At 41.3% G+C, this 24916-nt stretch overlaps 1 protein-coding gene across 2 annotated transcripts; it reads right to left on the bottom strand.

Annotated features, from left to right (window-relative positions):
* Nucleotides 1–734: 734 nt before the first annotated feature.
* On the bottom strand, nt 735–24539 carry LOC103356921 (formin-like protein 3). 2 transcript variants are annotated; one of them, XM_008281249.1, is made up of 9 exons: nt 23968–24539; nt 8250–8333; nt 7436–7516; nt 6879–6955; nt 3829–3912; nt 3263–3409; nt 2177–2285; nt 1958–2034; nt 735–1477 (listed from the first exon to the last, which is right to left on the bottom strand). In XM_008281249.1, exons 1-9 carry the CDS (start codon nt 24079–24081, stop codon nt 1363–1365), a joined length of 888 nt encoding a protein of 295 aa, XP_008279471.1. In that variant the 5' UTR covers nt 24082–24539; the 3' UTR covers nt 735–1362. The 2 variants fall into 2 exon arrangements, with proteins under 2 accessions (XP_008279471.1, XP_008279472.1); XM_008281250.1 differs by lacking the exon at nt 3263–3409 and having other exon boundaries at nt 737–1477.
* Nucleotides 24540–24916: the final 377 nt, after the last annotated feature.

Raw genomic sequence — 24916 nt, 5'->3', positions numbered from 1 at the left:
GGAGGAAACTGATAGAACAGATTACGCTGCTTTACATTATGGAGAAGATACAGAAAATAGAAAGCTTAAAAAAGAAATATTTGTTTTCCAAAAAATCCCCCTTTAAAACATTTTGTTAAAGGAAAATGTATACATATGTATACATATATCACTGGTTTTAATATCTTTTTATAATTAAAACACTATGGAACTACAGTACATAAAGATAATTTTATCTAAATGTATTTATTTTATCATTTACTTATAATTTCCAAAAAGATGATGTCCTCTGTTTTTTTTAAAACTTCTATTATGTCTTGACTTGATGCAATACAAAGGTAAAATATGAATATATATACTACTAAACTACAAGAGCAGAATGTACATTTATATTTCATGCTTAGATATATTTTATTTCATATTAATACTTATGTAGACATTTTTATCATATATTTTAAACTTTCCTACTTCTCTTAAGACTTTTGAATGGGAGCACCTGTAACAGAAAGCAATTTCCCCGAGGGGCTTAATAAAGTATTTCTGATTCTGATTCTGATATATCAACAAGATTTTCATAATGTTCTGTAAGTCTTCTTTATGCAAATAGAAGACAGCTTACTTATAACAACAATTTCTTTTTACTGTCATAATTCATGGGAAGGGAAGCAGGTAAGCCAGAAAGGCATGGGACTTTTTTTTTTTTTTGCAAATGTCCTGCACAAAAATACACTCAAAGGAGAAATGGGGAAGCAAATTGTATTTTTCACGTTCTGAAGTGGGTTTTTTGTCAGTACAAAAGCATGCTTATTTCTTACCATCCTGACTAAACATAGCAGTTGTGGATCGAATAGTTAATTATTGCAGCTGTGGTTGAATACCATAGGTGGCCTTCTTCTGTGATTTCAGAGTCCTGCCACCTTCTATTAAAATACAATTTTGGAAAATACCTTTGCAAAATTACCATTTTGTTTTCACTAGTGGGTTGATTAGCTCTTGGGTCTTTTGGGGGGCTTTCGACTGCAAGGTAATTGTCCTGTTCCGGTGTTTAGATGACTGCACAGGCAGAAACTGAGAGGCTAAGCAAATTTTTGTGGTCCGCTGGCTCCCATCGGGGAGCTGATCCTTATCATTGTTCAAGGTTGGCTCACATCTGGTGTCTTAATGAGACTAATAACCTTAGACAGGCCACCATAGAGCTTTGCTTACACCCTCAGTAGACGTGAAATCTCCCAGAGTTCCTGAACGTCCCTCCCTCTGCTCTGGTTCTTTATGCTTTTATGCACATGAGAATATTTGCTTTTGGTACGTTCTGCCCTCGCAGGCTAAACAAGGCATTACCACTCAATTATAAACCGTTCAACAATGTTAATGGTTCAAATTTCATTAGAAAGTTGCTCTGGGCACCTCTTTGAAGTTGTCAAAAGCTGAAAGGATGATCTCGTGACCTCCTCGGACGAGACAGACGGCAGCCAGCAGTTCGAGAACCAAAGCCTTTGTCCTGAAAGTGCAGGCGACATTCATCAGTACAATACACCACCACAGGGTTGAACTACAAACACTACCTGTCCCACTAATTAGTCAAAGAAATGTCACAGAAAATTTGGAAAAACACTGTTTCTATACCATCTATACAACCAGAATGTCTGGCTATTCCCGCCAACCCGGTGCAAATGTCACCATATAGGGGTTGAAAGCTGTAATCCATACTTAAGTCTAAAACAAGGGCAGGTCTTTATTGCTTTTTAAGTGTTTACCCTCCTAGCCTCTATTATGAACTGATCAGTCCCAGTGGTTTACCACTAATCTCCTCTTAGTAAACATTCCTTTAACGGCCAGTATATACGCCTCTGATCCTCGACTTCAGAGAGAAGCCGAGCCCCATGGAGAATGGGAACCATATCATATGAACTGGCTGCAGGGTTTCCCCTATTGTTTGACCCAACCCTGCTTCTATGGAGATGGGGTCCTCAGTTCTTACCGCGAGTTCTTATTGTTCAAGCTGAGAGCAATTTCATTGACTGCATGTGCATGAGACATGACCATATTGAAGCCATACTGCATGGAAACAGAGAGAGAAAGAACAGGATGTGGTGAAAAAAATACCTGAGTATACATCCAGCATTTTACAGCACAGGAAACACACGATCCTCCATGTTTATAACACATATGTATGTCAGATTGCACATTGTGTGGGTACCTGATAGTTCATGATCGCTCTCAAGCACATGATGCACACGTGCACATCATCTTTTTGACTCACAAGCCGAGAGTTCTTGATGGTTTTGCTGTTCGAAACCGTGCCATAGCTGCAACAGATGGCAGAAGTTAATACCTCCTGGGGATTCAGTAATCAAATTCAGCTGATTACCTTCAAATTGTTATTCAATCACAGCTCATTTCATTTATTTCTCAAGATTATCTGCAATTCACATAACTAATGTTTTAAGTGTGTACCACAGAGAGAGACAAAGACAGAAAATTACAGAGAACGTGGGCCGACAGAAAAAACTTCGATGGTTTTTGAGGTTACAGATGCATTATGGGAGCTTGGTTTCCTTGCTGTTGTCAACAGATCAGGTTTGTGCACACAGACTGCTGTTATGTAACTATTGCACAGTCATCACGTGCTTATAACATTACTGTTCTTGTGCAGTTTATAAGTGGTTTTCACCACCCTCATGATTCCACTTTTTGGTAAACTTTTCATATACAACATTTTCTAAATAAAAACTACATAAGGCGTCAGGTTTTCCAGAATAAATGGTGCTTTTTTTTGGTGCTTTTGCCTTTGAAATGATATAAAGAAAACTATTCTTGAGAGTTATTTATTTTCTGTGCATCAAATAATGTCATCGCTTTCAATCAAACTTTACATCTAATGTCTCTTTGACTCCTGTCTTTGCAGTGGTGAAGACGAGAATCGCAACTGTCCAACACATGCGGCTGCTCACAGCTGGCTCTCATCTGCAGACAGTGCAGACGCACATCTGGGCAGATGAAGGAGGACCATTAACAAACAGAGACTCAGAGCACTAAAGGTCAAAGATTTTCAGTTTCTATGTGTGATACAGCTCGCCATCTCATTGAGTTTGAGCAGTGCAAAGCCTTGAGGTCAAGAGAGAGGTCACCAGACTGAGAACTTATCAACCTTTGAGGCATTTCCCTGAAACAAAACAGCACCAAGGATTGCATGCTAATATATGTTTACAGCATTCAAGGTTAGCAGAGCGAGGCAATAACAGGGATAGCAAATAGCGGGGAAGCCTGGCTTAGCAATACGTACCGGAGGACAGACTGGCGAGCCGAGCGCACCAGTGTGTTGCAGAAGGGTTGGGTGCTCGAATGGTGCAGATCCTCTATGGACCTGCTCCAAGATTTAGCCTTGTCCAAGAAGCCATCCTCCCCATTTTCCAGCCCCTCAAAATCCAACCTGGGCCACATACATACAAACAGACAAGCCAACACAGAGGCACGGGGGTGTAGATGGGAGGCATGAGGGAGGTTAGGTTAGCGAGGCAGCTTGGTAAAGAGCCAGGGGTTATCACAAGAACTGTCATCAAGCTGCACGATAAAGCTCAGCACAGACTTTCTGTCCCATTCAGGCAACGTATAGCTCAGCGCTAAACCACATAGCATCTGTCTAGAAACACATTCACTTTGCAAAACCAAAGCACACCACCACATCCAAAGTATGCAATGTGCCGAGAGCACATTTTTAGATGCACAAAGCAGTTTAGAGTCTACAGGCTCCGCATGACACAATGTGGTAACTCAGCAGCTGGAATCACTGCCCAACCCAGTTCATCAGGAAAGGCTTTGGCCATGAGAGGTGTGTTTGTGTGTACTCACATGACTGCACACTGGGCAAAGGAAAGGTACTCCACCAGGACGTCAAGACCTCTGTTCTCATCATTGAGGAACTCCCTGACCCACCTGTGACGCATGAGAACAGAGGGGGTCAGCAGGGCACCGAATCAAGAACACACCCTTATCCTTTAGGACTGCATTTTACTCATTAATGGAGACAAGAAGGCGAAAAAGGGAGAAAATTGTGATTAAAGTGATTTCTAGAGTCCACAGAGATCTTTCTCTTGGTACGGTTTATGTCTAGTTTATAACAGGTCAAGTCTTCTTTTGGCCATCTGTCCTATAACATAATATAATAAAATATATTGTGTGGTGGGATGTCTTCTGGAATAACAGATTTAAAGAAGAAAAAATAAGTTATTTGAAAACCTTTAACAAAAGGTTGGAGACAAAAAGGAACTATAGACAAATGGAACCATTAATCTGAGGCAATGTTGACTGCTTTGAAACAAGATGGGCTAAATGAGGGCATTGTTTGAAGTGAAATGATAGTGGCATATGGTGAAATAATACAGGTGCATGGGTGTTGGTATAATTAGATATTTAGATATTTATTTGGGCGGCTGTGGCTCAGGTGGTAGAGCGGGTTGTCCACTGATGGCAAGGTTGGCGGTTCGATCCCCGGTCCCCCCCCCCCCATGCCGAAGTGTCCTTGGGCAAGACACTGAACCCTAAGTTGCTCCCAATGGCAGATTAGCGCCTTGCATGGCAGCTCTGTCACCAATGGTGTGAATGTGTGTGTGAATGGGTTGTAAAGCGCCTTGGGTACCACTAAGGTGGAAAAAGGCGCTATATAAGTTTTTTTTCATTTTTAAATATGCATGTTAATGCAGATTTTTATGCGTATGAGGATGCATGTATCAGTGCACATATCTCAACTGTGCTCCTTGATACATTCATGTAAAGGCTTATTTGTGGAGCTGCTAAGACTAGTTGGTTAATCACACATAATTAATTTGATATACAGGTACATTTGCAGATTTAATAGTAAACAATATAGAATGACTTATTTATTTATTTATACATTTTATTATGTATGTGTTTCAGTAGTTATAACTGTTGCAGCTATAGAAGCTAATGATGTATTTGAGTTATGATTAGTTAATCGTCTGACAACAATTAAATATATTTTTAAAAACACTCTACTGTTAATTGCTAAAATCTGGGAACGTAGTACCATTATTAAAAAGAATCCAGAAGCCAGACAAACACACGGGTTTTAAAGAAACACTCAGGTTAGCAAAAGTTATCTAGAAAAAAAAATAAAGGCAAAGTTATCACCCAAACTGTCCGTTCATTTATCAGTTGGTTCAACTTTGGCCTCCTGAACTTGACATAGACATGTGAGCTCACAATTTTCCTGTGCAACGGGGGAATTTTTAGACATTTACGGTGCTTTCACTTTCCATCTTATCTCAGAAAAAAAAAGCGTTTTGGTAATCTGCCTGGACTTGTTTACAGTAAGTATGAGTGTATGACACCTCATGTGTTTTCCTCATCTGATGTATTGCTTTAGTGATTTTTCTTTGGTGAGTATAATGTTCTCAGAGCCAACAGGATTTATGTCCCAAACTACAAAAATAGGACCTAAGTTGTAATAATCGTGAATTATTCGTGAAGGTCTGAAGGGGGTCTTCCCCCTGCTGACTGAAAGAACTCAGCAAAAATTCCATGGAACGTAAACCGGGGGCAAGGCTTCAGATTTCCTCCCTCATTTAACTCCAGTTTTCTGGAGAGAGAAACAACTCCAAACAAAGGAATTCCCATTGCAACGAGAGAAAGAATGTGGAGGGCATATGGCTAAAAGAGCTGGGCTCAGGTCGAACCGCTGACACTCAACAGTATTTGGTCTGCCTCCCCCACAGACCCCCTTCACCTCCTCCCTCCATTTTTTCAGGGAACTCGAGGAGGGGTGGAAGGACAGGATTGGGGTAAAAGGTTCTTAAAATAGTCTTGAAATGTTGGTTATGATGACAGTCCGCTCTGGTCAGCCAATGGCGGAGGTGAGCAGAGGAAAAAGAGGAACAAAGCAGCGAGACTCGGTGCAGGAGGGAAGAGGAGGGAGGTGGGGAGGCGGGTGAGGAGGTGGGCTTGATCATCAGTTTCCTGCCCCCCTCCCCCATCTCTCCTTGCCTGTGACCCCTCACTCTTTCCTCCCTCTACTTCTCTCCAACCAGTTGCTATTTCAGATTTTCTTGGCAATCTCAGGAATAACACACCAGAAAGGGCCCAGGATTCAGACACACACAATAAACCAGCATCTGTTACACTTAATCCCACCCACAAAAGTCTTCTGAAAATAGTCCCTCTCTTTTCTTTGCCCGTGACTCTTTCTGGGAAACACATTGAAACAGGCCCTTTATTGATGAAGCCTAATAGTATACGAGTTACTCATTGAGTTCAGTGAATGCTATGGAAAGTCAAAGTGTTTTTCCATGCTCCGTTTTTGTCTGGGAATCCAGTGGCAAGTCACTGCAGCGTCTTTTTATGCGCAAATATCTGTATGACAGTCAAGCATCAAGTCTGCAGCACTGAGAAGAAGAAAGTAGCATCCACGCCTGCAGCAGGTGGAGAGGTGGACAGCACTGAAACCTGACAGAATATTGCAAAAAAAATGTAGTTTGCTTTACTAGGTGAGGAATGCGTAAACATCAAAGTATCCTTGTGTTTGTTCTTGTGCTTTTCACTGGGTTTAGCAATGGTCAGCCAGGCTTCCTGTCCCTCTGGCATACACAACAAAGCTTCCTGCTCCACGCTACGGGGGAGTGGACGAGGCAGCACAATGGCTACCATCTGGGCATTATGAGGACCAGCTCTATGAAGTGGAGCTGCAGAGCTTGGCAAGTTAGAAACAATGGGGGAGATCTGGGCACAACTAGGAGCTCTGGGTCTCTGCAGCAGCAGCAGCAGCAGGGACACACAAAGGAATATTCTTTGCAAAGGAAAAGAATACTGTGGTTTCCTCCAGCTTCGCGCACTGATGAATAGATCTGTACAATTCACCGGAAAAAGGCCAGATGAGCATCGATTACCCAATATGGTTCGTCCTCAGCGATATCTCCAGCTCCCTCAAGACTTTCGTAGATTCTTGCACACGCCTCCGAAACTTCTGTAAGAAATAATGAGAGCAAAAAAGATTGCTGCAGATTTGTTATTATCTAAGTATTAAGAAGCAGTGACACATTAGACGGTCCATTTAAAAGAGTTCTCCACCAATTTAGCGTTGCACCGTAACACCTCTAGGCTCGCAATGAACAGTAAAAAATAAAAATAAAAAATTGATTACACATAATTAGAGACTTTTTCCAAGCATTTGTCCAAAACTGGTCTCTACATTGCCCACAACACAGCCTGAAATTGTGAGATTCAGGTGCGTGGCGCTACCAGCAGCTCGTGTTGCCTTAAGCAGCACAAAGAGCAGCCTTCATTTTCTTGATCGACATCACTTGAGGCAGTTTATCAGATTTCACGGAGCTCGCTTTGGAGCCACTTGCAGCGCAAAAAAAACGTATAAACAGACATTGATGTGCAAAAAATCGGTGGAGTTCCCCTTTAAATGGATACCTTAGGATCATTTATACGGTCCCACCTTTCGTGTGACTCCAGGGTCTAAGTATCCTCGTAGCTTCTGAATGTAGGTGTGAGGTGGATTCTTCACCTGAAACCTCTCCTGAAGATACACAACAGAGCAAACATTGAATGTGAGTGTGTAGTGATGATGATGATAACTTTATTTCTATAGCATCTTTTTAAAAAAGTGTTTAATAATTAAACAAATGTCAAACTAGACAAAGAGTGAAAACAAACTGAATCGGAAAAAAAAACCCATTCAACATAAACAAGAAAACAATTACGTCAAATCAAGCAAACAGCAATTGCATCAAAGTGTTTTCCTGTAGAAAAGATTATGATTTGCATTATAAAAATTAATCTAACAAATGTATATATTAGAATTAAGACCCTACAGTGTTATTTATGGTGTGATTTTACCTGAGTAACTTACATATTGGGGATTAAAACCTCAGAAAAATTATTTAAAATACGGCTTTACTTTACATTAATCCACAAAAACCCTAAAACAGTCTCATGCTGAGACCCTACAGTGTTATTAACTTTGGAAAATAACCTAACCAATACAATAATATAGCTAAAACCCTACAGTTCTATAAATTATTGAACTCAACCTAACTAATATAAATACTGATTATTTCTAAAGACCCTACAGAATTATTTCATGGAGCTTAACTTGATCATTTTTGACACTACAAAAATATACATTGAAACTTAACTAATCCAAGGAGTCCTGTGAGAAAGCTGTGTTTTAGTCTTCTGTGGTGATGTTGGTGCAGTTATGAGGTCGAGTGTGAGCACAGTCCTGGTAATTCATGAGTTTGAGAAATCACCTGGTCGCATATGAGGTCCCACTTCTTCTCATTGTCATACTGTCTGAGCAGCCGGGCTTTGTCTGGAGGCAGGTTCATAGAATTCTGAAAATGCAAAATACTGTGCATTAGTTTCATGATGGCAGCATACTTCCCTTCTCTCAGTTTTTTAAAAATTATTTATAGCAGCTGTGACTGAGTGTGTGTCAGTGTCTGGCGCCAACGGCAAAAAAGCGGACAGAAATTTTGGGGACTTGCAACATGACCTCACTTCCTATGTTGACTTTCAGCATCCTGTCACAGGAGACGATGCGCATCTCCGCTGCTCTCAGTCTGACTATCGTTCAGGCAGCGTTTTGATGGTAACCACAACATCTATCGGAGCGCAGGCCGATTACCAGACTTGTCATCGTAACCAGCCATAAAAACACTTTAACGCCACATGAGATGTCCTGAGGCGGCCGGTTTACTGGGCTCAAATTAAACCCTAAATGCTCTAATTTGTATGTGTTTAGACCGAACCATTTGAGCATTTTATGTTCTGATGACAACTGCAAAGAGAAACACAAACTGTATGACACGCTTTTGACTAATTACTTCCTTGACTGAGCCAAATTCTTGTAAACAGGGGGTTGACAAAGAAATCTCAAAAATGAGGAAGCGCAGCAACAAGGGGGAGCTTGGCAGTCCCTGAAACTGATCGCCTCAGCGCTTATCTTTGAAGAGACGTGGGATTTTGTTGCACTGCAAACCCTCATTTACACCAGTATCAACAGGACCTCATGAGCCCAGCCACAAACAGCCTGTCAGCTTGACTTTTAACCTGCAGCTACAACTCAAAAACGCACCACCCTGCCCTGTTAACCCATCCTCAGCCAGATGTGATGTTTATACTGGGATTTTTTCCAGTGTTTGATAAATGGAAACCCCATGTATTTGTTCCTATGATGAACACTCAGGGGTGGAACATCACATGTGAGCATGTCAAAATTAGTTTTCCACATCGAGACAACATTGCTCACTCCATCGGCACATCATGAATCATGCTGTCTGGCGAGGACTCAGGACAGAGGCAAGGGCATGATACTTCCACATACATTCCCATTAAAGTGCATAGTTTTGCAATCACTAATCATAATGTACACTCAAGAACAAACTTGCCAATGGATACCACAATCAAGTCATTAAAAGGAAAACAAAAAAAAGTATGACAAAGCTATAACTTCAGTGCAGTCAGTGACAAGATGTTACATATGGAGTATTTTGACGAACCTAAAAAAAAAAAAAAAAACTCACGCAGGAGCGAGGGGAGAAGTAACATGCATACCAGATGTTCAGAATTACAGGAGGAATGTGTCCTGTTTAGAGTAGTAGTTTATAGTAGTACATTTTCTCTCTTGTCTGACCCCCGAGCTGCTCTCTCCTCCCCTGCCTCTCCTGGGAGAAATTTCACCTACAACACAGCCTTTAGGAAGGTCAGACTCAGAAGTGAAGAGCAGAATCCTCCATCTGTATTTGTCTTTAATATACTATCTGTCTGAGCATTCTGAACATTTTTGGAAGTTTTTCAAAAAAAAAAAACAGATGAACTGTGAATATTTTGAGGATGGTCCACTTTGTTGGTCACTGATTAAAAACCAGTGTATGAAATAATTGGTGATAAACAAAACTAAATTTCAACATGCATTTCCTTTTAATTTTAACTGATGCATTCTCTACCAATAACTACTTTAATAATCGGTTTAAAAACAAAATTTCTCGGTTCCACCTTTTGAAGCTCACAACTTTACCGATTTCATTTGCCGTATGTCACTGTATGCTGAACTCTTGAGGGGTCTTACCTCTTTATCATTTTTAGACAAAAAAAAATAGCTGATTAATTCGAGGATAAATGCCAGAATAATCAATGATAAACACAATCAACAGCTGCAGTAATCTACTGGATATTGTAACTGTAACCTTTTGAGTTTAGGTGAATTAACATTTGTTTCAATTCATAATAACGTAAAGGATTACAAGTATCCGTTTGATGCACTTCAGATAATGTTCTTTAAATTGGACATAAAACACTCAAATTGTAAGTGAAAAAAGAACCCCGGATATCTGTTCCAGCATCCGTCCAGCCCCAAAGCCTGCTTCCCTTTGTTTTCTTGGTCAGTCATGCATACAGAAGTGGAACTGTGGGGCAAACAGGCAAAGAGCAACTTTTGCAGTAATTTAATTGTGAATTACTGGAAAGCATGTAGGCCAGATGAACACACAGATACTCATCCGTTTGTTGCAGACAAAAGAGCAAAAGAAATCCACAACCTGCCTATTGGTGCTGCATTTAAATGGATGGTTTCACTTATTCAGCTCTTCATTAGATGTGAAAAAATTATAGAGTTTAAATGGTGATCAATAAATGCACAAGGAATCCTACTCGTCACCTAATAGAAAAGTCATTATGATCAATGAAGACTCTGTTTAATAATGTTCCACTGACAGTTGGAGCCTCAGGTACTCTAAACAAAAGCAGGTGACACTCTGCAGATGCGTGTGCATCTGAGCCACAACTGTTAAAACAACGTTTGCTTGAACGACATTAAGGCAAAAAGGCAGAGGGAAGGTTTCCTTTTAGACTGCATTTGGGTAATATGAGCCAAGCAACCCAATTTAGCTAATTTCATTTCACTTTCTTCCACAGTGATCCTATCTTGCACTTCCTGTGTTTATAAGAGGCTAGAAGAAGCCGTTATTTGGCGGACAGGGAGCAGTAGCGCTTCATAGTTTTGGATTCACCGGCATATTCTAGAGGAAAAAAATACTACAGATATGCCAAAAATGTCTGCGTCTTGTTGTTGTGTTGCCATGCTGCCTACAGACTCTCTCCTCCAGTGTGGCCTTTCTCGTTTGACCTGAGACGGGGCTCCACAAAGGATTCAGTGTGGTAGCTTTGTTTTGATTTGGTGCTGTGCCATTCCCATCCTTTGACATTTGAGCTATTTTTTTTTTCCTCATAGAAAATTGCTAACAATGGCTGGTGGGCAGGGTCAGTATATCCCTCCCCCTCCACCACTGGCGCTTTGTGGAGCAAAATCCGGCTAAAACACAACACCAGTACACTGCATAACCAGATGAACTGGTTCTATTGTCACTGCTCTCTATCTCTAAAATCATTAGGGCAACATTGGGAGCCGTAACGGGAGACTGAGTTTCCAAACAAAACCAGTTATAGGACAGAAAAGTATCAATGTATTAAACTCTGATAAGGCTTAATTTGATAAATGATTAAAATACTTTTTTTTCACGTAGAAATCTCCTGCATAGAAATCAGAGAAAAGAAATACATAAAGCTAGTCACAAAATATATATTGGAAGAAATAAGAGTGACCGAAACTGAATCCTGGTATCAGCCATTTGACTTTTCTTCATATCATTGTAAATTACATACATTTCGATTTTGGGCAAATAGACCTTTTAGATGCCACAATGGCCGCTTGTCACCGTTTTCTAACATGTTGAAAGATTGAAATATTCACATTTATGAATGACATAAACTGATGCTATAAAGAGTCATTGATTGTTAAAAACCATGAAAATAAATCCATATTGTGCAGAAGAAAAGGCTAGCAATAGCACCAGGTTCTAAACTCTAAAACAAAGAGAAATTTGAGCCATTAGCAAAAGCGGACGAAGGTTTTAAGGACTCAACAGTAAAAAACGGGGTCATGTTACAGGTTAAGGAGGCAAAGAGAGTCCAGGAGAGCGATCAAGGACTCGGCACGGCACTCGAGTTGCACAAAAAAAAACCCCACGACAGACGTGGATGCTGAAGAACCCACGGTCACTTCAGACATCAGAGTCCGCAGGGCAACTCCATCTGCCCTCCGCCGGACAGCCTCCTAATCTGAGCTGATTTACAATTAGCCTTGAGTTGAGTTTACGACCTGCAAACGTTAGCCAGGAGAAAAAAAGCAGAAAGAGGGACAGGATGTTTCCTCCATGACCTTTCTCACAGCTTCACACCTTTGTAACACCCCCACACACCAAACCAAACTATTCCTAACTGCAGAGCTCTGCCTGCGAATTTCCTCAGCCTGTTTGTTGTTGCAGAGGACAACCTGTTGCATCTGAAGTTGCTACTGCAGGAAAGGGTCGAAAAAACCTTGTAGACTAAACTGTTCATCACATTTTTTCGTAATGTTGCTTGAAAATATAACTGCAGCCCTCTGAATGTGGCTTATATGACTGCAGTGTCCGGTGACCCAATGCATAGCGCAAAAAGAAAAAAGGTAATATGGTTTGTCTTATCTAACGTAAATCAAATGTTCCGACCTAAACAACCTGCATGTGGCCTATAAAGCAAACGCATTCTCTCCTTTGTGCTCCATCAGTGGGTTGGAAACGCAGAGTCTGTGTTTTTTTTTTTATCTGCTTTGATTGGTTTATACAGGCCAGACTTCTCGCAGGGAAAGGAGTGGGTGGTTCAAGAGCTCACCGTGCTGCTCAGAGCCTGTGGCAGTTCAGACATGGAGGCCCAGACAGCCTCAACACGTAACAGTCTGCTCATCAGGGTGGGGTCCAGGAAGAAGGGACCTGTGGCTCAACTCCACTGTAAACGGACCCGCTAACATAATCAAAGGTCAAAACTGAAGACAACAATGCAGTGAGCTTAGTAAACACAGCCACACAAGACAAGGAGTTGACTGCGTTAGCTCATCTGCAGCACATTTCTTGCTTAATTGCAAGTTAATGTGAATTACCTAAGCTGAGATAACTGGCTGCTCACTGTAACTGCATATTGAACGTAAAGGCATGAAAGTGGCATCAATCTTCTCGTCAAACTAGAGAAGTGAATAAGCATGTTCCCCGAAATGTCAGACTACTTTTCCTTGCCTTTGAAGCTATAAATAACAAAACCAGTAACAACACAATGTTTAACCTTCTGAATCCAATCCAATTCTTGGGGTTTTTCCTGCTCCTGACACATTTGTAGTCACTGTGGCCTCATTTTTCACTGTAATATGAAGTCCTGTACCTCTGTGGAAACAGCACAACCACGGCTAGAAGTAGTGAGCTTTGATTATTTATTCTTTTTACAAAAATTGAAAACACCTGGAATCAGCATGTACAACACTTTTTCAAGTGCCCACATGTGTTACCAATACTGGAAAAAAAATGGTGACTCTTTATGCTGTAGATATTTTACGATTTCATTTTTTTAAAAATTCCATACTTGTCTTTTATGTGTTCTGTAAAAGCACAGCCTGCAGTTCAATCCAGTTCAGCTGAACAGTCAGTTGCACTGTTCTGACAAACTTCTGAAATAAATTCTTCTTTACTTTTGAGTGCAGAGACTTCTGAGTTACTGTACTGACTCAGACAAAACTCAAACCCAACGGGGAAACAAATCGTGAGGTCAGCTGTTTCACATCCTTTTTGGACAACGATCCTGTGCTTGTTTTTGATGATAAAAGGTTGATGTTGCAATTTATCTAGTATGGCTGCAAACATTTACGTGTGAGTCCAGAACAATGAGGAGAGAAAACTAACTAGCAAACAGAATATGTACTGAATCATCTGAGAGTGAATTATTGTCTGCTTCTTCTCTTTTCTTTAACTAAAATAGCGTATATTGTTTCAAAGCAGCGCTGCTATATATGAAAAAGCAACACACTTTAATGATCCTGTAACAAAGAAAAATAATGAAACAGCCAGTGAGGGTAAGATAAGACCTGTTGCTCTTTACTAAAGTTTGCTGTCTGAAGCGGGTGGAAAAAGCCAGACCACTGATCCCTGTTTGGAAGTGGAGCCAATAAGGAGGCAAAGAAAACACAATGAATATGGGACCTGGCATGACTGTGTTTCCTTTAGGCATTTTAACTGAGAATAGTTAAGAAGGGAGAGTGATGCACCAGTTCTTCCTATATAATGGCTGGATGTAGTTCAAGATAAATGTCTCCTTTAAGGGGAAAAAAAAGGAGAGAGAGAGAGAGAAGAAGGGAAATAAATAACTGCCTACACCCTAACAAAGTCTGAGAAAGGTTAAATACAGAATCAACCTCTGGCTGCTGGACATACTATTCGTGTCACATACACTTATAAAAGAGGATAGGTGGGGCTGATCCCACCAGATGACCTGTTTAGATGACGTCATTTGTGGTAAATATCAAAATGAATCAGACTCAGATTATAACAGGGTCTAACATATCATACCAGCTTTCTATTAATGAACGTCGCTGTCAGGGCTATTGTTTGGATTCCTCCTTTTCCTTGTTACTGAAACACAATGAGAGGAGACAGGATGAGAGACTCAGCTGTTGTCGTCACAGGGCTGCAGGGACTTCCTTAACTCTTCAGGAAATCAAAAACTGCCCCGAGTAAGTGTAGGTTTGTTCTTCTACGTGTAATATGAGCGCGTGTTTTTACACCATCCACTCCAACAATGTGTTTATGTATAAATGAACTGAAGCTGCTTTTCCAGCTTCCAGGTAAAGCCTCATTTAACTGGAAGCAACAGAGCAGAGTGTGAGAAAACACTGCCCCCCTTTCTCTGAGCAGACATCCGATCAGCCCATCGCTCTTTTGCGAGGTAACCCAAACCTGGTGAGTTCAACAAAGCATGAGCGGCCGCACAAAGATGCTGGAGGACCGAGAGGCCGACAAAACAGATGCTACCAAACAGATTGACGATATGAGGGACAGAGAGTGCAGAGGGGACGATGCAGAGAGATAAAGTTTTCATGAGGCTGGTACTCCTCCCTGTTCACTTCTCTTGATACTGGTCTTTGTTTGCAAAGCAAATATGAACAGGCTTAGGAGCTTGTTTATTAAGAAATTAACATAACAGGTGAGGCCACGTAGCCTATTTATGTGCTAACGTAGCGTCAGTGGGCAAACCACATTCTCATCATGTGAAACCCAGAGCATGCGTTGTGAGCGAAAACACTGTAACACAATTGATGCAAACAGACTTACCCTAAATTACTTTCAGTTATCCAGCCCTAAAACAATAAAGGAGGAAACTTCTGTAAATTCCACAGAAACTAAACTGTTCTTATTTGCATATTAGTCACTGTAGTTCCACAGCAAAGCACACATTAGGAGTGAAACTATACATACTTTGTTTTGTGACATCTTCATGTCTGACCAGTTTGACCAATTTAAAGTCAAAAACAAAAAGAACTTTAATTCAGTATGGTACAAAAAAGAAAAGGGAAAACCAGAAGGGATTTTTCCTTTAACCCTCCAAGTCCCAAGCAGTTTCTGGGTATTTTTTTGCTTCTGTCACACTTGTCTCACTGTTTTTCTTTACAATATGACGTCCTGCAAGTCTTTGGAAACAGAGAATTCAGGAAGCTCAGTTTCTTTAATTGTTTATTTTGCAAAAATTGAAACCACATGGAATCAAAATGTACAGCATTTTCTGAGTAGAATAGTAGAAAAAGACATAATGTTATCCACATATTGTAGATGCCTTAATGCTTACATTTTAGACTTGTTTCCATACTCGTTTCTTTTCTGAACACAGCCTGCAGTTAAGCCGAAAGATCCCTTAATTTTTGAGGCATGACTGTGTAGTAGCAGTTTAATGAAATATCATGATTTGATGCTGCCCTCAGCTTAAACTGTGGTTGTTCTCTAAAGGAAAGACAAATCGCAGATGAGTAGTTCAGGGACAGTCAGAAGGTTGAGTAGCCGATGATTCTTTTTGTTTTTACAGTTTTTGGCTCTAAATAATGTAACTTTAATAATCTTTCCAAAAAAATCACATGAATTTCAATCTTTCCAGCAGATTTGGGGGTTCAGATGGTAAATAAACAGTTAAACTGATTATCAGACTTGTTAATGATTTATGTTTTGTTGAATGGGCTAACTGTCTCAGCGCTATCATTCTTCAAGCAAAAAAATGGTCAAAACTCAAAGCAGTTCTAAAGGCTGAAACTTTCTCTCAGCAGCGTCACATCATGAGGTGTTAAACTCCTTTTACGTCAGGAGTTAAAGGTAACACTTTACAGCTGTGATGTGAGGTTTTCCTTCGGACGTCTCTGCCCTCATGTTAGTTCACAGCCTTCACTTCTCCAGCCTGAATGGCCTCTAAAGCTTCCTCTCTTCTCGCTTGAACTTATATCTTTCAGTCCGTCACCTCTGAGTCACTTTGAGAGAAATAGCTTTGCTTCCGATCTCTTCTTTACAACACACGACCAAAAGGACATTCCGCAAACAACAGGACGCTGGTGGAATGCTATTTCCAGTTCATAAATCAAGAACGACCTCCCATTTGTTTATCCGTTTATTTAACTGGTGATGTAGCCGTGATCGAGAGCCGTGATAGCTGGGTTCCATTATCATCACAGACTTCTTTGAAGCCCCGTTATAGCCTCTGATAAAGTAGAAAATGTCCTGAGCTCAAGGTCCTTCTGGAGTGAACTTGAAATGCTTGTTTACATGCACTTATCTGGAAAGTTTTCATGGTCCAAAGCAACAGTGATGTAAATCTACTGCACCTGAAAACTTTGCTGTCTATTTTATTTGTCTTTTTGAAACATACTGTGTTGAGGAAATGTGAACACAAAGAAAGACAAAGGTGATGTCAGGAGTAAGTTACAAAAAAAATCCTACAATCGGTCATGAATCAGAGGTATTTGTTCATTCTTGTGTGGCCAACTTCCTGTTTGTTCTCCTCTGAGTGTCCGTGCAGGGTCCAGGGAAACCTCAGCCAAAAGGCAGTATAGACAGGGAATGCAGGGAATGCAGGTACAAGAATGCCTTAATAACTCATGCAGTCAGGCCTTTAAACACACCGCCCAGTTAAATCTGAGCCGGAACTGGGCAGAAATGTTAAAATTTTGAATGGGATTAACTTTGGAGAGATGTATCTCCTTGGACTGTTAGAGAGGGAGGAAGCAGCAATAATAAAACAAAGTGGAACCAAAACTTTTTTTTCAAAAAGTCTGGGCTCACAGAACTCATGAATGACATCACAAGTCATAAGTCTTGAAAAAAATAAAGTCCCCTGTTGTTTCTAAATATGATTTCAGTCACTTGAGTTGTCGACCTAATAAAAGAAAAACTGAAGCAGAAGTCTTGAGAAATGAGGAAACAATGAAAGAGCAGTATAGGTCATTTAGGATGTTAATGGGAAATTATTACATCACATTACTAACGTATACTGAGGGCAGCATCAAGCACGCTTTAAACGGGCTTAAGGCACTTCTTCAGAACGTCCACGAAAAGAGTGCTGCTGCACAAAAGGCACCAGGGGATGAGGCCCCCTTTCTAAAACAACACTGACTGACAGAGTCCCCATTGTATTGAAGAGGAAACCACCTCTCCAACCTACAGCCTTGGTGCAGCTGCATTAGAGCCACATGCAAACCCCCACTGACACACATGTGCATACCAAGAAACACTTATTTATGCATAGAAATGACAAACACGTGACATTTCAATGAGGCAAGACACATTCACATTTGAGTAATGAGAACACATAAGTTATGTCTGCAAGTAAACAAATGCTAGTAGTGCTTTATTGGCCTGTCTGACTCAAGGGGATAGTTTGACATATAACTGTGCAGCTACAATTTGGCATGAAAACTGGCGAGTTGTCCAACCTCAACTTGTAATTTTTATACTTCTGATTTCACAAAGTAAAGACAAAAGATGTAACGTGCCATTGAGTGTATAGAAGAAGTGTTCATATGTTGTTTTTTTCACTTAGTACAGAGCTAAGCTTGCCGTTTGTTTTCAAGTATGTATGCTAAACTAATTGTCTGCTGGCTGCAGCTTCATATTCATTTTACAGTCATAAATTATTCTCATCCAGCTCCAGGCAAGTAAGCAATAAATATATTTCGCCAAATTTTTCTATAAAAACATCTACAAATCTGGTGAAATTTCATACACAATCTGCGTGGACATGTTAAATGCGGTCTTTAACTTGCTTGGAAAGCTGTAGCGAAGCACTGAAACGCCCCATAAAGACCAGCTCAGACCGGGCAATTGTAGCCTAAGGGCGGAGAGAGCCAGGTGGGCAGCCTTGTGCTGACCTCCCTCCGCCTGCTGCTCTAAAACCAAGTTAACTGCATGCACTCGACTCCCATAATCCCCCTCTTCCTGGGATACATTGGTGGGTGGCTGAATCGGAGACAACAAACACATTTTCCCCTCATTCGAGAAGCGGAGTGGTGGAGAAAAAGGGAGTGGTAGACATATCAGACGTGAAAAACGGCAAGCCATTAAACAAATAAAAAACGATTTACGTCCAATAAATGCATCGCACAGCTTGACTCCATTAGTTCCACTTGAGTGACATCAAGCAGACAGCACAGCTTTCTTTAGACTTCAGCCATCAAAAAACAGTGATGTCAGACAGGGCGCATTGTCAGCACGTCTGATTTCACTAACCCTGACATACCGCTAACCTCTCCATCTGCAGTTTTCCCAACATTTGCTGCGGCTTATTCGTGAGACCTTCTCCTCGAACAATCAAAAGTCAAAAGAAAAGCAGCAACAGCACATCCATGAATGATGCAACTCAGTGTCAGAGTATAAAAGAAGAGGAAAGTTGAGCAGAGTCAGACAAATCGGCTAGGATGGCTTCCAACGCAATCAAGCTGCGAAAATAATCCTTCTGCTGCTCCTGTAACAGCTCTTAAATATGTGTGCGCTGTTTAAAAATGTTGGTAAAGTCATTACAACCGAGAACAGTGGCAGACCGCCAGTTCAAAGGGAATTTTCCTTCTTTTGAGTTCTCCTGTGGCCTCAGCCTCGACTAGGCCGCAGGAATCCAGCGGCGGATTGGTGCTCGATCCTGGAACTTTGAGGATCTCAGGCTTTGAAACGCCACTCACTCATCTCACGTCGTTTTCATAAGGACAGAGTCATATGGAGAAAGTTATTTTGTGGGGCAGACCCACAGTGAGAGTGAATTCGGGGGGAATGGGAAGGTAGGAAACACTGACTGGGTGAGTGAATGAGAGGTTCTGCTTCCATCTGGAGTCGCACGAAGCCAAGGATAAGTAAGAGTTACTGATCAAGGACAGCAAAAAGTGCAAAAGGAGCCAAAGCTATTAAAAGAATGCTACAAAGATGTCATTTCATAGATACGGCTTTAATGTGGTGCATCTACAACCGCCCATCTGTGAGGTCTAGGTAGATGTGTGTTGCTGTTGTGTGCACCAGTAGCAGCCTGCAGGAACACAGTTCTTACAGTAAAGCGAACCAACCACAACGACCACTGGCTACAATGCAATTTCCCCTGTAAAGCGAGTGAGGAAAATGCCAGGCAGCTGTTTCCAGCCACAGAAGACAGAGCTAAAGCTGTTTTCTGAGGATGCAGGACAAAAGAGACGGGAAGGAGTGAGACGATGCCTTTAGCACATGCTGCCTGTTAGACCTGACCCAGGCGTTTTATAGGCAGACGGCATGAAGCAGTCGAAGCTAACCCAGGGGTCTCGCCCCTCCTCCACTGCCTTCGACCATCTACAGTAGAGCGACCCTGTTAAAGTCATTAGCGCAGGGATATTACTACACTGGCGAAGGCTGCTGCTGCGCCCATGACATCATTATGGGCTGCTGTCATTCCAGTGGGACGTCTGTGCGCTGTGTCTGAGGGGGCAGTCCCACCATGCAGATGCAGACACATCCATTTACGCAAGCATGCCATCATGCAGCAGGAAACACAGTGGTCCAGAGGAGGGGGAAATTACCCATTTCAAAATATCCATTTATGGCGAGTCAAAGCTGCGACGAAGTCTCTGCAAACAAATACTAAAGAAAGAAATCAGCTCAGTCTAGAAAAAGTGAGGTGAAGTGGCCCATACACTGTGGTGCTTTGGAGAGAGCACCCAGATCTATAGCCGCTGCCAGACAGCAAAGCCACGGCCTCGTCTTCCTGAAGAGCTTTAACCACAAAGTCAAAAGCTTTTGATGTACCTTTATCTCGCAACAAGAGGCCAACAGGGCCGAGAGAGGACCATTGTCTGATAAGGACACTAAAATATACAAGCATGCTGTCCTTTTCCCACAAGTAAAGGAAATCTGGAGCTATTATGGGGCAGTGTGGGGTGGGGTGGAGAGACGCTGAAAACTTTTCCCACTCAGAAACACAACTGAGATGTTGAGTCTACTGCTTCATGCATTGAAATCATCTGCTCTGCACGGCTGGACATAATAACAGGGATTGGCTTTGTGTCGCAGGGTAGTCAAACAACTACTGACTGCTCGTCTCTAGCCAGGATGTATGTTGATTTAAAAAATAAAATAAAAAAAGAAGGAAATTTCCAGTCCTCATTTATGGGAAATGTGATGACTACAAATCTTTTTAGGATGATTTACCCATCAGTCGCATGGAAAAACATTCCGCTACACTGTCTTTTTATAACCACTAACTTGCAAAAAAAAAAGTTATCCGCGTAAGAGAGACATGACTTGAGCTGTCATTCTCGCGCTTACAGTGTAGTACAGTGTATAATTGTCATAATAGCTGAGATTTAGCACAGCAGTCAACAAGCAGGGGCTGAATGGCTTCGTGCTGCGCCGGTCTCTTCATACGAAGGCCTCGGTCTGAGGCTGCTGATAGCTCTGGCAAGCAAATAATGGCTGTCTTCCAGGAACATGGAGGGTCCACGACGTATTCATGAATGAGACTGTCGGAGTAATTCTGTGAAGCTCTTTGGCACTTGATGCTGTAATTAAGGTCTTAAACAGCTGAAAGTCAAGGCTGGGTGTGGTTACGCTGAAATGTGGAGTGAGGAGCACGAAATAAGCACCTGGGGGAAGAAATCATAATGATACTGTTTGAAATGAATAAATAAATAGACAGGTATAGTCTGTTTCTATACATTAAAAAACTTCTATGTGTAGCAGAAAAATACACGCTGTAACAGAGCAACAAGCTGAAGCGACGCTACTGAGCTTTCTGCCTCGTTGTGGGTGCACGTGGAGCTGAGCAGGGATGGAAAAAAGTTCTCGAATATGCAATTTAAAATAGTCCTGGTGAAAACACAGCGTGACCAAAATATTGCTCAGCTAAATGTAAAATAAGAGAGCAGCAAGCATGTTCCATTGACTAGACTTCTAGGAAATTGCAGTTCTCCTCAGTGAACATTTACTCAGCTACTGCCCTGAGATCAAAAGTGCTTCTAATTGCTCCCTCTAAAATGAAGCAAAGTCAACTTGTGACTCCTCTTCCTCTCTCGGTGCTGATGCGGTTTTAGCGAGCAGCAGAGTCGAACAGTGATTCCTCCCGCTTTGAAATTCTCTCAGCCGAAGTCAAACATCAGCAATACGGGCTTAGCACCTTCCTCGTCTCGAGTTAGGTGAGAGGTTGGTATCGCACTCACCAGTTCCCAAAGTGTCTCACTGGGTTTCCTAGCAACCTCACAGTGACAACATGACTCCAGGAAATGACTATAGGCTGGCACGTAACCCCTTATGAAACCACAACTCGCTGTTTCTATGCTGGTTTTAATTTACTGAGTAAACATAAATAAATAAAGCGAGGCGTGACTAATGCAAAGATGGGATGTTAGGGGTTTTTTAATAATCAGTTTGGAATACTGTCTTTACAGCAAAAAAAAATGTAGTGGTTGTTAAACAGAAGAATAAAAAGCAAACATTTAAACTAAGTTTTAAAAAAAAAATCAATGTTCTACTTAATTCTCTTGTGACTCACTCCTATTATAATCAAATGCAAACATGTACATGAGTTAATGAATTATTTTCCACCTATGTAGATTAAAAAAAAAAAAAAAAAAACATAATTTAGTTTCAGCAGAGCCTGACTGATACATCATTGGGCCAATATTATCAGCAAATATTGGGCTGGTGCAGATATTTCAGTATTAGTGTATAAGTAATGTGCAATATGTGGCAATATGTAAACTTCCCTCAACAGAACATAATTCAGAAGAAGATGCTTGGGATCATTTAGAAATGGTTTCATCTGCCCAGCAAAGCATCACCAACTCCAGTGTTCTTAATATTCTCAACACTGTCTGCAGCACATGTAGTTGAGCAGATGGTGGTGCAGAGTCAAGCTTTGTCTCCATGCTAAGTTGCTAACTAGTTTGTAAAAATCCATTGCGGGAAAGATAATAAAGACTGACCCCATGTCTTTCCCTTTTCAATAGAACTCAAGATCAATATATCAGAATTTGTTACTCCCTACAGTCGTTATCTGCCCCAAATATCCTGTATTGTTTAGGCTTTGGTTCCATTCTTTGGTTTTGATAAGCTGAATAAAACATAAGGAGATTTAGTGAGGACCTTGTAGTTGTTACTCACAAGAATAAAAATCTAATATTTGAATTACGTTTAAAAAAAAAAAAAAGAAAAGAAAAGAAATAGTAAAAAAAAATCTTCTGGTGGCAGCTCATCTGGTCATCAAATGTGAAAAAAAATAGTTAAAGTAGAATTGCTGATCTACCCAAGTATAAAAATAAAAGGCAACATTTAGTAACAGCACATGTTTCTTAATATATTGTGGGATGGATATTATCAGCCAATATCGGCTTGTCACAAATGTATTCGTCTTGCTGTACATGTTTAAAATGCGGCAATATGTATCCTTTACTCAACTTTACAGACCATAATACAGAAGAAGATGCTGGGGGCGATCGAAAAACTGTTATCACAGAGCAGCTTCAGCTCCATTGTTTCCTGTGTCCTCAGTGCTTTCTGCAGCACATGTAGCAGAGTCACAGCTGAGCAGATGGTGGCGCAGAGTCAGTCTTCCTGGTAAGTCGCTAACAAGTTTGTGAAGTACATTGTTGGAAAGATAATAAACAATGACATCCATTTCTTTACCTTTTTAATATAATTCAGATTTATCTATAAACAGCAACCTCAAAATTCCAGCATTGGTTAAGAACAACTTCTTGTATGAAGAACTTCTTCTGGGATTATTGAGGCTCTGTCTTGTGTTCTTTAATTTGCTATGACTAAACAAAAGGTTTCCTGAGTACTGGTACACATGAGTGCTCATATAACAGAGAAAACGCGTAAAGTCCCTGTTTGTAACTTGGTGGAAAGTGAAATGTCCCCTTTGACGTGAAAATGACAGCGTGACTCTGTCATCCTGACTTCAACTGAGTGTTGATAGACGGTAAAAAGTGGGTGTCGACTGTGTGCTCATTATTACAAAGCACTCAAACAGCTCAGCTTCAGCCTGGTGTGTGGAAGGAAGAGAAGGGGGAGGAATCTTCGGCTGTGGGAGTTTTGGGGGAATTCAGAAAATGTTGTTTTCAGATGGTTTGCCTGCAGCGAGAAATCTAAACGAAATAAACCCAGAGACAGAGAATGCGCGTTGGACTCTATCAAGGATATACAGTATCATGACTCTTCCTCCCCCCCTGTTGAAAAAAAAGCCCTTCATCTCTCCCCCCCTCTCCCTCCTAACTCCCACCATGCTGCGCTCAGTATTTGCCACTTCAGCCAAACGCTGAGTTGTCTGACTTTCGGAGAGACAAAAGAACCGCAGGAGAGAGGAGAGGGGGGACAGCAGGCAGAGAATGAGGGGCGGGACAGCACAGGTCGGTTCATTTAGATCTCATGAACACACAGAAGTGTAAATACACACACTTTTCAACTCAAATCTAAACCAAAAAAAAAGTCAAGTTTTGAATCCAGGAGCAACAATGTCCACCACCGGGAATGTTTATGTTTGTGATAAAGATGGAAACAAAACTCTAAAAGCTACAAAACAAAACACCAGTTTCACAGCTGTTTGTGTGACATTCGGACTGTAACTTACCAAAACAATGGCAAATTTCTCCTCCAGCTCGGTGGGGTCAGGCATGGGCACCTTCAGAGGCATGATGTGATGCTTCATCTCCGACTGGCCATCCACACTCTCTATATTCCCCATCTTCTTCTTTTAGTAATGGATCCTCTTTATAAAAAAAATCTTTCCAATCCTTCTTTTAGTGGTAATAATCCAATTTAAAGAAAAAAAAATCTCCCACGTATTCCAACGAGTTTCATTCAAATCCAAATAATCCAGCAAACTGACAGCGCGTTACTGTTCCAAAATGCCATTTACGCACGAATAACGACGCGCTCAGGTTTTTACAGTGTCTTCCACTGTAGTTTCCCCTTCAAAACATTTAAAAGTTACTATAACAGCACAGCTGCTTTCGCTTCCAGAAAGCACTTTCTAACCTGCCTGGCCAATCCATTACTTACAACAAGATCTTTCTTCTCCTAACACCTGCGGCAGATAACTTTCAAAAATGCGCACCGACAGTTACTTTTCTAGTTGCTGCTCAACTTTCTTGGCTACGACGTGTTTCCATTCATTATTGTTGTGTGATCCTGATTAAGCTCTGTGCTGCTGCCTCCACTCAGAGTGCAGGTTTTCTTCTCTGGTCCCGCCTCCAAGTGGGGAGGACGTCGCTCCCGTTGGCTTAAACACATGTCAATCATCCTCTCTGTTTTTTTTTTCTCCCCCTCCTCCTCCTCCTCCACCCCGCCCCTCACATCTGCAGCCAGTGAGCTTCCATACAGCTGGAGCAGACAAGTGATGGTCTGTCAGCACGTTGTCGCCTTCTGCTGGCAAGAAGTGACTATGACACTTTTGTTTTTGTTTTCCATCCATCCATCCATTATCTATACACCGGTCGTGGGGGGGCTGGAGTCTATCCCAGCCGACTTAGGGTGAAGGCAGGGGACACCCTGGACAGGTCACCAGCTACACTTAGAGA

The sequence above is a fragment of the Stegastes partitus genome, unplaced genomic scaffold, assembly GCF_000690725.1.
Source record: "Stegastes partitus isolate 25-593 unplaced genomic scaffold, Stegastes_partitus-1.0.2 Scaffold227, whole genome shotgun sequence".
In the NCBI taxonomy this organism is placed as follows: domain Eukaryota; kingdom Metazoa; phylum Chordata; class Actinopteri; family Pomacentridae; genus Stegastes; species Stegastes partitus.
Note: the sequence above shows the minus strand (reverse complement) of the source record. Positions and strands in the feature narration are given on the sequence as shown.

Bases quoted from the DNA above. Each gene is read 5' to 3' on its own strand.
- LOC103356921 (XM_008281249.1), bottom strand. From the start codon at position 24,081: ATGGGGAATATAGAGAGTGTGGATGGCCAGTCGGAGATGAAGCATCAC. The intron at 6,956-7,435 runs GTGGGACCGTAT...TATTTCTTACAG, and splicing joins ACCCTGGAGTCACACGAAAG to AAGTTTCGGAGGCGTGTGCA. The intron at 3,410-3,828 runs GTGAGTACACAC...TATGTGGCCCAG, and splicing joins TTTGCCCAGTGTGCAGTCAT to GTTGGATTTTGAGGGGCTGG.